Source organism: Perognathus longimembris, chromosome 17 (assembly GCF_023159225.1).
Source record: "Perognathus longimembris pacificus isolate PPM17 chromosome 17, ASM2315922v1, whole genome shotgun sequence".
Classification (NCBI taxonomy): Eukaryota; Metazoa; Chordata; class Mammalia; order Rodentia; family Heteromyidae; genus Perognathus; species Perognathus longimembris.
This window is the reverse complement of record NC_063177.1, coordinates 9,721,326-9,736,970: the sequence shown is the minus strand read 5'-3', so window position 1 is coordinate 9,736,970 and position 15,645 is coordinate 9,721,326. Positions and strand designations below refer to the sequence as shown.

Below are 15,645 nucleotides of genomic sequence, written 5' to 3'. Positions count from 1 at the left end.
TGCCTGGGCCCTGAGTTCAAGCCTCAGTATTGGCACACACACACAAACAAGTGATATTTTTAAACACAGATTTGTCTGTCACAAAGGTGATTGGGCTACACCAGGATGGAAAGTATTCAGCCAGGAGCGAAGGGTGTGTGATCATGCCTCATTTCCCAGGGAGCTTGAGTGGAGAAAAGCCAGGGGAGTGGCAGAAATACCTGTGAACGCCTGCAATTTCATAGGAAATGAAGTTATCAGTTCTGTTATGAAGGAGGAATGGGTTTGAAAGCTGCCATTAAAAAAACAATTATATAGCTGGGTGCTGGTGGTTAATACTGTCCTAGCTGCTTGAGAGGCTGAGATTGGGAGGAGTACAGTGTGAGGCCTGGCCCTTTCTCAACAGAGAGCATGACAAGGTGATAAGTGCCTGTTATCCTAGCTATGGTGGGAATCTAATAAGTAGCTTTTTGGGTCCAGGTATGTGCACGGGGAGAAAGCAAGACCCTATCTAAAAATATAGCAAAATCTAAAAAGCAGTTAGAGGCATGGCTCAGTGGTGAGAGTACCTGCTGGATAAGCATGAAGCTGTCCTCGGTTCAGACTCCAGACTGGATGGAGACACTGCCCTTAGCCAGCTGCAGGTGGGCCTCTAGGTCTTTTTTTTTTTTGGCAATTGGTTGTGGGGCTTGAACTCAGGGCCTGGGTGCTGTCCCCAAGCTTCTCACTCAAGGCTACCATTCTACCACATTGAGCTACAGAGTCATTTCCGGTTTTCTAGTGGTTAATTTGAGATAAGAGTCTCATGGCCTTTCCTGCCCAGGCTGGCTTTGAACCATGATTCTCAGATCTCAGTCTCCTGAGTAGCTAGGATTACAGGTGCGAGTTACTGGTGTACGGCTCTCTGTGTCTTTATAAGTAACAATGATTGGCAATTTATTAAGCTTATTATGCTTTAGACACTGTTTTAAGCACTCTCCACTAAGATATTTATTTATGTACCTTTTTTTTTTTGTGCCAGGGCAGGGGCTTGAACTCCCTTGGCTTTTTTACTCCAGGCTGAAACTCTGCCACTTGAGCCACAGCTCTACTTCTGGCTCTTTGGAGGTTAACTGGAGATAAAAGTCCCACAGACTTTCCTGCCTGGGTTGGTTTTGAACCATGGAGATCCTCAGCCTCTTGAGTAGCTACGATTATAGGACTGAGCCACCAGCATCCTGCACTTAGGAACTTGAAAGCAGCCTGTGATGCATGCACTACTGCTGTTATTCTTGCTCTCATTCTTTTTTTTTTTTTTTTTTTTTTTTTTTTTTTGCCAGTCCTGGGCCTTGGACTCAGGGCCTGAGCACAGTCCCTGGCTTCTTTTTGTTCGAGGCTAGCACTCTGCCACTTCAGCCACAGCACCACTTCTGGGTATTTTCTGTATATGTGGTGCTGGGGAATCGAACCCAGGGCTTCATGCATATGAGGCAAGCACTCTTGCCATTAGGTCATATTCCCAGCTCCTTGCTCTCATTCTTTACAGATGAGGTAACTGAGGCCTGGAGAGGTTCCGTGGCTGATGCAGGCTTAAACAGCATGTAAGTCGTAGGCATGAGGTCAGAGCCAAGGTGTCCCCAATCCTCAACCCACCCTTATCTCCTAGGGAGGCTAAGGATGGCTATCTGTCAGACTGACCAGGTGTCAGTCACATTAGTTGTGGCTTCAGGGTTTCCTAGAAGTCTGAAGGCTAAGGAAGAAGAGCACACTGGCTGGGCTAGAAGACCACAAGGGCAAGTAGAGCTGTGGCTGAAGTGCTAGAGCACTAGCCTAGCTAAGGGACAGCACCTAGGCTTTGAGTTGAAGCCCTAGTACTGGCTGGCATGCATGTGCATACATGCGTGTGCATGCACACACACACATGCACACACCCACACACTCTAAAAGACCAAAGGATGTCCTTCTTCCATCATGCTGCCAAGATGGATACCAAGCTCCTGGAAACTCAGCCAAGAACCTGCAGCTGTGGTTCCTATGCCCAGCACAGCTCACATCAGTGTTCCTGGACCATCGGGGAGCCCAGAGCTCTGTCATGCCTCCGTGGAACTTGGAGAGCCTACTGGGTATGGAGGAATAGGGCAGCCATCTGCCCAGATCTTCTGGCTATGCCATTCTAGCTCAGAAGCAGAGCATGGCTCACACATAGCCTCATTTCAGTTCCAGACCTGGAAGATAGGAGATGGTGTTTAACACTCCAGTGAAATGAAGGCCATTCCATATCCTGCCATATACAAAGACCTGATGATCTGCTCCCACCCCAGTGCCTCCTGAGCCCCAGCACCTGAGTCTAAGGAGCACAAGTCTTATGTGCAAGGGAGCACCTCTACCTACTGCTTGCATCTTGGTTGCTCTCCCATCCTTTATCATGGCATGGAGACCCATGTCAAGGCCTTGACATCTGGCCCAATCCAGAAAAATTGTGCCTTGGCTTCTAACCCAGTTTGGAAGAATTGTGTTTATAAATAGCTTCCTTAGACTACATTTGGCCAAGGGGCCAGAGATCCCTGTTTCAGATGACCAAGAATGGCATGAGAGAACCCAACCAACCACACCCAGAATGAAGTATTCTTCCTGCTAGCTCTTGTCAGCTCCTGCCATTGGTGGTGGTGGTGGGGGGGGGGGGGGGTTGCTCTGGGTTCTTTCTGGGTTCCTTCTGCTCTGCCTGACTCTGCAGCAAGTCCGGAGCCAGTTCTCTGATGCCTTCTGGTGAGCCATCGGGGTGTAAGACACTGTGGTCCCCACCCGAACTCCAGGGGTCCCACTGGCTGACAGGATCCATTGGCCAGTGTGCTGCCAGATGACATGGTGGTCACCAGAAATGAGAGTGAAACTGCTCAGCACCATGAGCGAGGAGATGTGGTGGCATGCCTGTGTTGTTGCTGCCATACCAAAGATGCATTGCCAGCACCAGACAAGCTGGAAATCACACTGCCTATCTCTCCCTGAGCAGACGGAATACCAAGGAAGGGGCCTCTCTCGGCCTCTGATGGCTCCAGAGTCTGTGCTATTGCAGGCACTGCCCTGCTGCCAGTCATCCAAGAGATTTTTTTCTTTATTGTTTGGTTCCTGTACTGGGGCTTGCACTCAGGGCCTGGGTGCTGCCCCTTAGCTTTTTGCTAAAGCATGATGTGTGTGTGTGTGTGTGTGTGTGTGTGTGTGTGTGTGTGTGTGTCTAATTGGATATTAAGAGTCTCTGGGACTTGGGGCTAGCTTTGAACTAGGATCTTCGGATCTCAGCCTCCTGAGCAGCTAGGATTACAGGCATGAGCCACAAGCACATGACTATCTTAGAAACTTTAGGGGTTGTGCAGGCAGAGGTGTTGGGCTCAGGTTGCCAGGTTAATGGGGACCTTGATATCCTATACCTGGAGGGCCTTGCCCACACCTAGCAGGGTGCAGCTCTATCATGCAGCCTCATTTTCTGAGCTCAGCACACTCATCAGGCCACCCATCATGCCCTCCTCTCCTGTGTGTCAATGATGGTTCACATGGAACATGGCTCTGGAAATCAGTCTCTTTTCCCCATTCCACTTGCCCTGGGCTTCCTGTGCATTTTATCTTTTACCCTAGAAGGGCTAAAATTTCACATGGTGGTCTCTATGACTTCTCATGGCTTTCCCCTCATCAATTCTGGAGCAGCCTGTCTCCCAGTCAACCAGTTGGCTGATGGTCCTCTTCGCTAGCAATGATGCCTTGATTCTGTTTGTTTCTTTATCTACACCTTCCTGCCGATTTCCCTGTTTGGCTCAGTCTCTCCTCCTTCCACCAAGCCTCCCCCTACCTCCCTCCTGTCCCTTACACCTGCCTGATCTCTTCTGGGAATACTCTCCATTCTGGCCAGTACCCCCTGGGACATACTCTTGGCACTATCCATGCTGCCGTCAGCCCATCTTTACCATCTCTATTGTTTCAGAAAAGCTACTGGAAGCAGGAAGAAGAAGAAAGAGGGCGAAACAGCTGCCTACCTTGTGCTAGAGGAGGAGTACCGTAAACTGGGATCCTTGTCCTTCCCCGAGATCAGTGTGATGCTGTGCTTCCTCCTGCTCATCGTCTTGTGGTTCACCCGAGACCCTGGCTACATGCCTGGCTGGCTGGCCATTGCTTGGATAGAGGGGGAGAAGAAGTGAGTTATTTGTGTGGCCCAAGTCCCAGGCTTAGTGCACTGGGCTAAATGTGTATGCTTCCTGAGATGGGAAGGTCCAGGTTGGACTCTTTGGAGCTGGGTTTTAGAGAATGTCCTGTTGGCTTTATGACTTTCTCTTTTCAGGGTTGAGGATCAAACCCAGGGCCTTTGCAACATGCTAAATAGGTCCTCTAGCACTGAGCTATCTACCCAGCCTTCATTACCTTTTTAAAAAAATTTTTTTCCATAACCAATATTCATGAAGAGACTGCGGGCAGATGGAGTTGTGTGTGGTCCCCTCTTCTCTCCAAAACAGCTGAGCAGAAAAGGCTCATCAAGCAGCGTGGCCAGAGCCCTCTTGCAGGCATCACAGGCTAAGAATAGGTCTACTAGATGTCTGGTTTCTAAAATCTCTGTTATCTTCCTATCGTGTGTGTGTGTGTGTGTGTGTGTGTGTGTGTGTGTGTGTGTGTGTGCTGGTACTAGGGCTTGAACTTAGGGCAAGGATGCTCTCCCTTGTTTTTTTGCTCAAAGCTGAGGCTTTTTGTATGGCTGCTTTTGAGTTGTACCTCCCCTTCCAGTTTTTTGCTGCTTAATTGGAGACACAAATCTCATGGACTTTCTTGCCTAGGCTGGCTTCAAGCCTCAGTCCTCAGACTTCAGCCTTCTGAGTAGCTGGGCTTGCAGGCCCAAGCCACCAGCTCCAATGTGTATTTCTTCGTGCAGTAGTATTTAGACACAGAGGTGCTAGAGTTAGGTTGGGTGTGTTGAGTGACTTTTCTAAGTTCCTCTGTGCTCTTTCCCGCCTAGGTTTTGCACGGATGCCACGGTGGCTCTCTTTGTGGCCGTCTTGCTATTTGTTTTGCCTTCAAAGATGCCTCAGTTCAACATCTTCAGCAAGTCTGAAGCAGGTGAGGCTCCTGGCCGCCCTTGGGATGAGTCCTTGGCAAGAGGGCTGGTATCCTGAAGAACACCAGGAGATGAGTATTTTCAGCCCAGTGGTGATGTTTTCAGAGCAAAATCTCTTCCTTTGTGTAGACATTTGGGATGGTACCTGTAGCATAGCAGGGACAGAGAGTGTTTCAAATTTCCCATCATGGCATCAATATTTTTCTCCCTTTCCTATTTTTGTTATTATGCACATGTATTATATATTTATAACCAAAACAGTTTGAATCCCCCCCCCCTTTTTTTTTCCAGTTCCAAAGTGTGAACTCAGTGCCTTGCACTCTCGTGTGGCTTGCTTGGTAGAGGATGGTTCTTTACCACTTGAGCCATGTCTTCAGCTGGGCTAGCCTCAAACCATGATCCTCCAGCTCAGCCTCCTGAGTAGTAGCAAGGCTTAAAAATGTGTGCCCAAATTTCAAAATGGGTTTTCCAAGTTATAACGCTCTCAGCAGATCATAGAACAGTTTATATCAAATCCTTGCCAGGAATGGGTACAATAATTCCTGTAAAGTTTAGCAAATGTATAGGTATGGGCTGGAACTTCATTAACTTTATTGGCTTTAGTCCCCCCTTGGTGATATCTCCTTTGTTTTCTCATCCTGCTCTGAATTGTGTGGTTGTGCTTTTTCTTCTCAGACAAGAAAACTCCATTTTATCCCCCAGCTCTGCTGGATTGGAAAGGGGCACAGCAGAAAATCCCCTGGGGCATTGTGCTGCTGCTCGGGGGTGGATTTGCTCTGGCAAAAGGATGTGAGGTAACTTCCCCAGCCAGCACCCTCTCCTATTACCAACAGGGCCACAGTTGCCATACCCTCCTCCCCCACCCCCTGCCCCCAGGCTGCCCATCCCCATGGCACTGGCAGGTTCTTTGAGGATAGAACTCTGTGTTGTAATTGAAGATCCCTGAAACACAAGCAGTGCCTGGACAGAAGAAAGCACTCACCAGTGATTGGAGAAATGCGTGGAGAAGGGCTAGGCGGCGGGGGGGGGGGGGGGGGGGGGGGGGGGTGGGGGGTGAGAGGGGCGTGCGTGCGTGCAACTGTGAGGCCTCCTTTGCCTTCTGTGATAATGACCCCTGCTTTGACCTGTCCTAGGGAACTCTTTCAAGTCCTCATGAGGATTTCTACCATTTTCTTCGGTTCTTCTAATGACTTCAGATTGTCAGAATATTTCTTTAGCATTGGAGGAGACAGCCTTGAGGCTAATACTCATCCCTTCCTATATTTCCTTTCTTTCTTCATGAGGAAGAAAGGAGATTACTTGGTACTGATATCAACCAACCATCCATCATCCATCCATTTATTTCATCCACCTATCCATCCATCATTCCATTCACCCACTCATTCCTTCTTTCCTTCTATCCATCCATCCATACCTCTCTATCCACTTCATCTATCTACCCCATTTATGCATCCCATCCATCCAATGTATATATCCATTCATCACTCATTTATTCATCTAACCATTTCATCTGTACATCCACCCACGCATCCATCTACCCATCTATTAATCCATTCACCATCCGATCCATCCATCCATCCATCCATCCATCTTTCTTTTATCCATCTACACACCTATTCTCCACTAGCCCTTCCTTCCTTCCTTCCTTCCTTCCTTCCTTCCTTCCTTCCTTCCTTCCTTCCTTCCTTCCTTCCTTCCTTCCTTCCTTTCCTTTCCTTCCTTCCTTCTCTCTCTCTCTCTCTTTCCTCTCTTTCTTCTTTTCTTTTTTTTTTTTTTTTGGTGCTGATACTGGGGCCTGAACTCAGGGCCTAGTGCTGTCTCTTACCTTTTCACACTCAAGCCTACCACTTGGTACACAGCTCTACTTTTAGCTCCCTCCCTCCAACTCCCCCACCATCGTCACCGTCAGTCATATGGCTTGGACTTAGGACCAGGGCACTGTCTCTGAGCTTAGCATTCTATTTATTGAGCCACAGCACCACTTTCTGTTTTCTGGTGGTTAATTGGAGATAAGAGTCTCACAGACTTTCCCTCCCAGGCTGGCTTTGAACCATGATCCTCAGATCTCAGCCCTGAGTATTACAGGCGCGAGATACCAACGCTTAGCCACATCTGGCTTTCTGAGGGCAAATTGGCAATAAGTCTCACAAACATGCCTGCTTGGGCTGGCTTTTACTGCATTCTTCACATCTCAGCCTCCTAAGTAACACTATAATTATGGGTGTTAGCCACCAGTAAGTTTCCAGCTTAAAAAAAAAAAAGTTTAAATTTAGGGCCTCACTCTCGCTAGCTTTGGTCTATCTTGTGTTTATTATTTCATCAAATCTAGGACAGATCCTGGTACACAGATGTCTACATAATTTCTTTTGTGGTGCTATGCTTCAAGCCCAAGGCCTCACACACGTTAAGCAAGCCCCTTTCCATTGCATGATGTCTGCCCTTCAATCCCAGTTTTTGGACAAACAGATCCATCTAGTTAGTCATTTATCCATCTACTTACTCATTTCTCCTATCATATTTTTTCATTCATCAAATGTTTCTATTATGTCCCTAGTGTTAGGCTAGGCACAGAAATTTTAGAGATTGAGACTTAGCCTCTGCTTTTGAGGACTTATTGGCCTAGGAAGGAGATGTATCTGGAAGGGAATTTCCAGGAAGAAGTGACACCAGAGCAAGGGAAAAAGTCTTAAGTTATGTAGCTGAGGCACAGTGAGGCTATGGAGACTACCACAAACATTTCTCTGAGGGCCTTGTTTCTGGAGAGCAGATATGGACCTGACTCTGAAGCCATGGGGAGTCATTAAAGGGCAGAGGCCCAGAAGTGACTAGGTCAGACATGCACCTGAAAATAATCACTCTAGTGCCTGGATTAGAGGCCTGGGGCTGGCAGGGATGGGAAGGGGAGAAGGAAGAGTGAATGCTGCTTGTCATCTTCATCTCACTCCATCTTGAAATGTTGGATTCCACGGTTGTCCTCACTTTGAGCCCTGCACCCTCTCCCATCTTCACTGTGACTCCTGTGACCCCTCTCCCCACCTTCACCTTGACTTTTCCACAAATTTTGTGCCAGTACTGGGTCTTGAACTCAGGGCCTGGAACTTTCCCTGAACTTTTTTTTTGCTCAAAGCTAGCATTCTGTCACTTGAGCCACTTTTCCATTCCTGGCTTTTTGCTTGTTAATTGGAGATAAGAGTCTCACAGACTTTCCTGCCTGGCTGGCTTCAAACTGTGATCCTCAGATCTCAGCCTCCTGAGTAGCTAGGACTGCAAGCATGAGCAATAGTACCCAGCTTTTCCTCTCCTTTAAACATCACTGGTTCTCCATGGCTCTTCCTGTGATCAATTATCGGCTTAACTTTTATTCTCTTCTGGGAAAAATCTCTTCTCAGCATAAAGATCTCACATGTGAATCTCCCATTTGGGGCCCAAATTATACCTGTGCGCTTCAGGAACTAGAGGAGAATGAGAGGAGAGGGTGTCAAGGGGTACTGGGAGTGACTCGGGGACTGGATGGGTAGAAGGAACGAAGGGACTGGTGGAAGTGGGTGGGCACACCCAAGTACGGCTCCAGTGAAGGGTGAGTCTGTTCATCAGGACTTGGGGAGCTCAGAGGGAGAAGCAGGTTCTGCACTAACAAGGCATTCGGATTGGGACATGTTGAATGTAATGGGCTCATGGCACACCTCGACAGCAGTTCCCAGACAGCATCCAGATGTCCTTGTGCTCCAGCTGGACTAGATATAAAGCAGAGTGAGGATGGAGAGGAGGACTGTGGGGAAGAGAGAGAACTGGAGGCAGAGAACAGGCTGGACCTCCCTCCTTTTTCCTCCCTCTTCCCCTCTCCCTCCTCCTCCCTCTACTCAACCCCCTGCCCCCCTTGGAGGGGAGAAGCTGTCAGCCAGCAGGCCCTGAAACCACAGCCCTCCTGTGTGTGTCCAGACCTCAGGACTCTCGGAGTGGATGGGGCAGCGCATGGAGCCCTTGAGGAAATTGTCTCCAACTGTCATCACCTTGGTCTTGTCCCTACTCGTTGCCTTGTGTACTGAATGTACAAGCAATGTGGCCACCACCACCCTGTTCCTGCCCATCTTCGCCTCCATGGTAAGTGGCCCTGACTGGGGAGGGGCCATGTCCTGGGCCCCCTAGAGAGGCAGTAGAGTTGGAGTCCAGGGCTGATGGGCTGGGAGACCTCTGGTCTTGGGAACCTCGCTCTTAGCCAGTTCCTCTTTGTGGCCCCACTACTGTCACAAGACTAAACATGGACCATGTACTCAAAGCTAACGTAAAATCCAAGCGGATTGTGTTCCAAGCTGGGAGGGCTTGTGCAAAGGAGGCGGGGCTAGCATCCTTGCTGCTGAGCGTGCCCCTAAGGGTACAGGGGGCTGCCCACCCATTGTGAGCCACAACCTTAGACTGGGTTGTACCCTTTCACTTGTCAATTTCCTGTCTGGGTCTGTATCTTAGGAAAATAACTAGAGAAACCCACACACATATACAGCACAGAGTTACTTATTTTAAAATATACTCTAAGAATAATGGATTGGTGAAATAAATCCTCTATTCATATGTGACACTAACAGAGCAGAGAGTCTTGGTTTTCTCCGAACATCTCAGTTCATGCCTATAATACCAGCACTATATTGCTTCAAGTAGAAGACTAGAGGATGCAAGACTAGGACCCCAAGAAGGGGAGGGGGAGGTAGGACTTTGGATGAAAAGGAAGAGAACATTCTAGAAAAATGGGGCAACTCTGTGGAAGTGGTGGAAAGCTTCCATAGCTGCAGCAGGGTTGCAGGAGAGGGCCTGCTTGCCTGGTTGCTTTGCTAGAGGGGACAGATGGGGAGAGACAGCAGAGGCGGAAATCAGTCAGTTTCCATCTAGCTGTCTGAGTGGCCATATGCATAAAAAGCAAACCTAGAGCCAGCTCTGGTGACACACATCCATAATCTTAACAACTCAGGAGGCTGAGATGTGAGAAACACAGTTTGAAGCCAAGCCCTGGCAGGAAAATCTATTAGCTTCTTTATCTTCAATTAACCAGCAAAAAGCCAAAAGTGAAGATGTGGCTCAAGTGGCAGAATGCCAGCCTTGAGTGCTAAAGCTAAGGGACTGTGTCCAGGCCCCGAGTTTAAGGCCCAATATCGACAACCTATGCTCATCCCCTCTCAACAAAACAGCCTCAAGGTGCTTGAGATAGGAAGCTAGAGAATCCGAGACTAGATGACAAGACTCAAAGAAAAAAAGGGAAGAAAAAAACAACAAGGAAAATCAGGCTTGATGTTGTAAAGGTGTTTAAAAATCATAGCTTGGAAGTGTGTCAGTAAGATGAGAGCAGGTTTGTGCTGTGATTCTTTCTAGTTGAAAAGGTAATAGATTACACGCCTTAAAAACAAGTCTGTTGGGCTGGGGATATGGCCTAGTGGCAAGAGTGCTTGCCTCCTATATATGAAGCCCTGGGTTCGATTCCCCAGCACCACATATACAGAAAACGACCAGAAGCGGTGCTGTGGCTCAAGTGGCAGGGGCTTGCCCTTCGCAAAAAAAAAAAAACAAGCCAGGACAGTGCTCAGGCCCTGAGTCCAAGCTCCAGGACTGGCGAATAAACAAACAAACAAACAAACAAACAAATAAATAAATAAATGGGAAAAAAATCAAGTCTGTTGACACAAAGAAATAGAAATGCTAATCCTCCAGGCTCCTTTCTTCAGAGAGAACCTGTTACTAATTTCTTTGGGATTTAGTACACACACATTCACACTCCCTTGTTAAAGGGATGATTCTGTGCATGCTACCAGATTCTTTATAGCTTCATAGTATTCCATTGTTCATACATTCCCTTTCTTTGTGTTTATTCCAGAACTGAGGCAGCAGGCCTGAGTACTGTCCTTTCACTTATTAGAGCTCTACCACTTGAACCACAGCTCAATTTATGGCTTTTTAGTGGTTCGTTGGCTAGAAGAGTCTTACTTTTATTTACCTGCTTTTGGTGGCCATTTCCTGTATTTTGCTGCTACATTGTTTTAAGTGAACATTTGCTTATGTGTTAGACCTCTTTTCCAGGAAATATGCATGAAAAAGAAGCATCTTATATTACAAATTATTCATTCATTTGTTCAACAAGTACCTAATGAGTGCCTGTTCTGTGCTCATCAATGGCACCAGACTTTAAAATGTAGGATGGAAAAAAGGTGGACACCGAATTCTAGATGCAAATGAACACAAATGTAAATAAAAACGCACCCATAATATAGGCATGCATAGATGGGCTTGCTGATTGTGATGGACAGATAGACTGAAAGTCAGAGATTGCAAGACCCAGTGCAACTGAGCAGGTACCCAAAACATAGACTTTGAAGCTGGATGCTGGTTGCTTATGCCTATAGTCATAGCTACTCAAGAGGCTAAGATATGAGAGTTATGGTTTGAAATCAGCCCAGACAGAAAAGCCTATGAGACTCTTATCTTCAAAAAGACAGAAGTAGATCTGGGGCTCAAGTGATAGAGTACCAGCCTTGAGTGATAAAGCTAAGCGACAGAATCAGGCCCTGAGTTGAAACCCCAGTACCAGCACCATAAAAGAAACAAAAAATGAAATAATATGTTAAATCAATTAAGGGTAACAGAAAAGTCTCTCAGGGAAGGCAGCCTCTTAGCTCAGCCTGTAGTGTGCCATAATTAGCCACTAGAGACATGGCAGAAGGCAGGGGAGTTAGCAGAACAAAGGCTGGGGTTGGGATGCAGCCTGGGCCCTCAGGAAAGCCCCTTCGAGTGGCCGTGGGAGCCTCTGTCCTGTGTGCCTCAGTGCTGTGTTTTTCTCTAGGCTCGCACCATTGGCATCAACCCGCTGCTGGTCATGCTCCCCTGCACGCTGAGTGCATCCTTCGCCTTCATGCTGCCTGTGGCCACCCCACCCAACGCCATTGTGTTTTCCTACGGACATATCCGGGTTTCTGACATGGTAATGCTGATGCTCTCATTCACATCTACCAGAGTGTGCGGCCCCCCAAACCAAGGGATGCCCTGTGTATGAACGAGATATGGCTTTTAGGAGGATGGCGTGTGAGTCCTGAGCATCCAGACCTATGCTTATACCTGTGTGTGTGTGTGTGTGTGTGTGTGTGCACACGCACACTAGGGCTTGAACTCAGGACCTTGCACTGTTGCTTAGATTTTTCTTCAAATGTTAGTGCTCTGCCCCTTGAGCCATACCTCCACTTCCAGCTTTTTGCTGGTTACTTAGAGATAGATCTCTGATTTGCCTGCCTTTGAACCATGATCCTCAGATCTCAGCCTCCAGATTACTCGGACCACAGGAGTGAGCCACTGGCACCTGGCTGTTGCTTACATGTAACATGCAAACTTCACAGGGTGTTCTGGCACAGAAATGAGCCTGAAGAACCCTGGTGAGCACTTGGGTTGGGAGTGGGGGCTTTACATGGCTATGGTGGACTCCCCTAGCTAGCCTGCACCCTGAGGCTGGTAAGAGGGGGAATGATTTAGGGTGAGGGAGGAGAGGCTTGCAGAGGTGTTGAAGAGGTGAGCACAGTAAACCAGGCCCTAGTGGCTCATGCTTGTAATCCCAGCTACTTAAGAGACAGAGCTGAGGATCACAGTCCAAAGCTAGCCTGGGCAAGAAGGTTCATGAGACTCTTATCTCCAACTAACCACCAAAAATCCAGAAGTAGAACTGTGGCTCAAGTGGTAGAGCACCAGCCTGGAGTGAGAAAGCTAAACAAGAGTGTGAGGTCCTGAGTTCAAGCCCACATACCAGCATGTGCATGTGCATGTGTGCATGCACAAACAGACAAGAAGTAGGTGCCAGGGATGGGGGGGCTGTCTGGGAGTAGATGAGAAGCAAGGGCACTCACTGTAATTTGCTTTATGTCGGGTTTGGTTTTGTTGAGAAGGATGGCTCCACTACTCTGGGTCAGAGACAAGGCAATTCATATGAGCAAGACCCCAGAAACAAAGGTCCCCACCTGAAACCAGCCAGGGGCCAGTGAGCTCAGAGCCACAGCTGGGGGTCTCTGGGATTCCATGGCATTTTCACAATGAAGGGATATCCCAGAAACCATTTGTTGCCACCCTGAGTCAGATGATTTGGGCAATGATTATTGAGCATTATGGAAGAAAGCAGAGCAGACAACAGAAAGATGTAGAGAAAGAAGCTGGGCACTGGTGGCTCACACCTGTAATCCTAACTACTCAGTAGGCTAAGAGCTGAGGATAAAGGTTTGAAGCCAGCCTAGGTAGGAAACTCTGTGAGATTTGTAGCTCCAGTTACTCAGCAAAATGCCAGAAGTACAGATGTGGCTCCCTTGGTAGAGTACCAGCCTAGAGAAGAAGCCTAATGAAAGTATGAGACCATGAGTTCAAGCCTCAGTACCAGCACACACGCGCGCGTATACACACACACACACACAAATGCTAGAAGAAGGTCACAAGAAAGTGGGCACGTGGTGAGATGGCTGAGTCAGTGGGATGACCATCAGACCTCAGCTGAGCCATCTCTGAGTGGCTACTGATGGATTCCTACCACCTCCCTGAGGCCATTGTCCAATGCTAGAATGGACATAGAGAGCTGTTTCGGCTGCCTTCTTCCCAGGGTGCTTTGCACACTGGTGACCCTTAGCACCATCACTTTCTGGGAACAGGAGTCCAGCTCAGAGCTATCAAGGTGTTCTGTCCCCCTCTCCAGAAGACTATCCCCCCATGTGCCAAGCCCTAGTCATGGTAACACAGCCAACTTGCCATCGCCATCTCTGACTCTGTGTTTATTTTCCAGATGAAAACGGGAGTCATTATGAATATAATTGGAATTTTTTGCGTGCTTTTGTCTGTCAACACCTGGGGACGGCCCATATTTGGCTTGAATAAATTTCCTGACTGGGCTAATTTGACATCCACTAACACTTAGGAAGAGCTACAAGGTCCCAAGCATGGCTCCCACTCTCCTGAAAATGATGAACATTCAGCACAGCTTGCACAGAACGTGGGGCTCACACCCCGGTAGGATCCAACGACACCCACACCCCACCATGATCCAGCCTATCTGGGCTGCCATTTCCTCCAGACCTGGTTTCAAGAGATGACAATGGGCAACTGGAGAGAAGGTATGGAAGCAAAGGCAGCCCCCTCAAGAGACCCTGGGGCCCAACTTTTCTGGGCTCTGCTATCATCTCTGGGATGAGCAAGTAGTAGAAGAACCAAGATGCAGGCCCATGCTGGACCCTGGCTCTTATCTGCTTAGTCCTGGCTTGTCTACAGAGATGAGAGCCCTGGGATGCCACCTGAGAAACAGCCTACCAGCACCTGGGCCTTCTCCACAAGTCTCAGACTTCCTCTGTCACTCTGAAGGAGACAACCCAGCCAGAATGTCTGGTCTTGGGCAGGCTCCCCAGATTGGAGTGGTGGTGGGAGCTTCTCAGCGCCTCCAGCAGACTTGTGTAGTACCATCAGCATGGCAAAGGACGAGTAACTTGAGGACGCCCCCTGCTTCCCTCTGCAGCTCGTCCTCAGCTGACCTGTCTCTGCCTTCCCTTGTTCTATGCTCATTAACAATTTGGATGCGCTTTTCCCAACTCTCCAGTGAGCCTTCCACTTCCTAAGTGCCTTTGTTGTCCGGGCCCACTGCTGTTCAAGCCCCCAGCCTGAGGCCCTTTCCTCTCAGGGAAGTCAGTTTGGCTCTTCTAGGAGATGTTTTTTGTGCCTTTCCCTCAACTAGAATCACACTCCCAAGTGTGAGCATTGGTGGCTCCCTGTCTCTTGTGGCCATGCCGGTTGGCCACAAAGCATGGTTGAGAGTGAGTGGAGCTTTTGGTCCCTCAGCTGACAGGCCCTTCTGTGAGTTTCCTGGGCACTGTCTCCAGAAAGTCTGTGGGAATCCTCGGGACCCCTGGAGAGACCAAGACAGATGAGGAGACAGCGTGGGACGCCACTGAAGACTGTGTATCTGTTTCTTTGAGAGAGATGACCAAGGCTTTGCCCTCATGAAGTGTTTTGTCTGCCGTGGAAAGGTCCACTGTGCTGAGCTGTCTCTGCTTTTCTGCTGTGTGTGAGTGTGTGTGTGCACATGCGTGTGGTATGCTCAGAGATGGGGGGAGGTAGCTGAGTGAGCTCCTCAGCTGCTTCCTGCACCTGTGAATAGGCCGGTTATTCCATCTCTGCAGCAACTCTGAAACAAGCAGTTGATAGTATTCTTCATTGTCCTTGAGGCAAAACAAGGGCCAGAGTGGCCAAGTGGGGAGTCTGAAGTCACACATCAAGCCAACGAGAGTCTGTGGTTTTAATAAAGCGTTTCCAACTCCAAATCCATTGCTCTATCTGCTAGCCATTTGGGACCTTTTCCATGAAGAGTTGGTAGGGAAAGACGGGTGACCCACAGCACGCCCACCCTGGGCTTGAGTCCCACCCCACCATGGGTCCCTTCCTTCTTGTCTCCTCTGAGGTGAGTTCAGGACCGTGCTGAATTAGAGCCAGCTCTTTGTCCTAAGACATAGAGAGTTAGGGAAATGGTGACCTCTTCTCTCTGCTAAGGTCAAACTGATGGCTGCCTTCCCACGACCCATCTCACTGCTCCCTACACCCACCCCAAC

At 48.6% G+C, this 15,645-nt stretch overlaps 1 protein-coding gene across 1 annotated transcript in view; it reads left to right on the top strand.

Moving 5' to 3' along the window:
- Positions 1–15,346, top strand: part of Slc13a5 (solute carrier family 13 member 5) — a 31,651-nt gene extending 16,305 nt beyond the window's left edge. The window contains exons 9-13 of the mRNA XM_048365800.1: positions 4,952–5,052; positions 5,726–5,844; positions 8,990–9,151; positions 11,871–12,008; positions 13,836–15,346. Coding sequence (XP_048221757.1) covers positions 4,952–5,052; positions 5,726–5,844; positions 8,990–9,151; positions 11,871–12,008; positions 13,836–13,967 — 652 coding nt within the window. The 3' untranslated portion in view covers positions 13,968–15,346. The remainder of the gene's footprint in view (positions 1–4,951; positions 5,053–5,725; positions 5,845–8,989; positions 9,152–11,870; positions 12,009–13,835) is intronic.
- Positions 15,347–15,645: the final 299 nt, after the last annotated feature.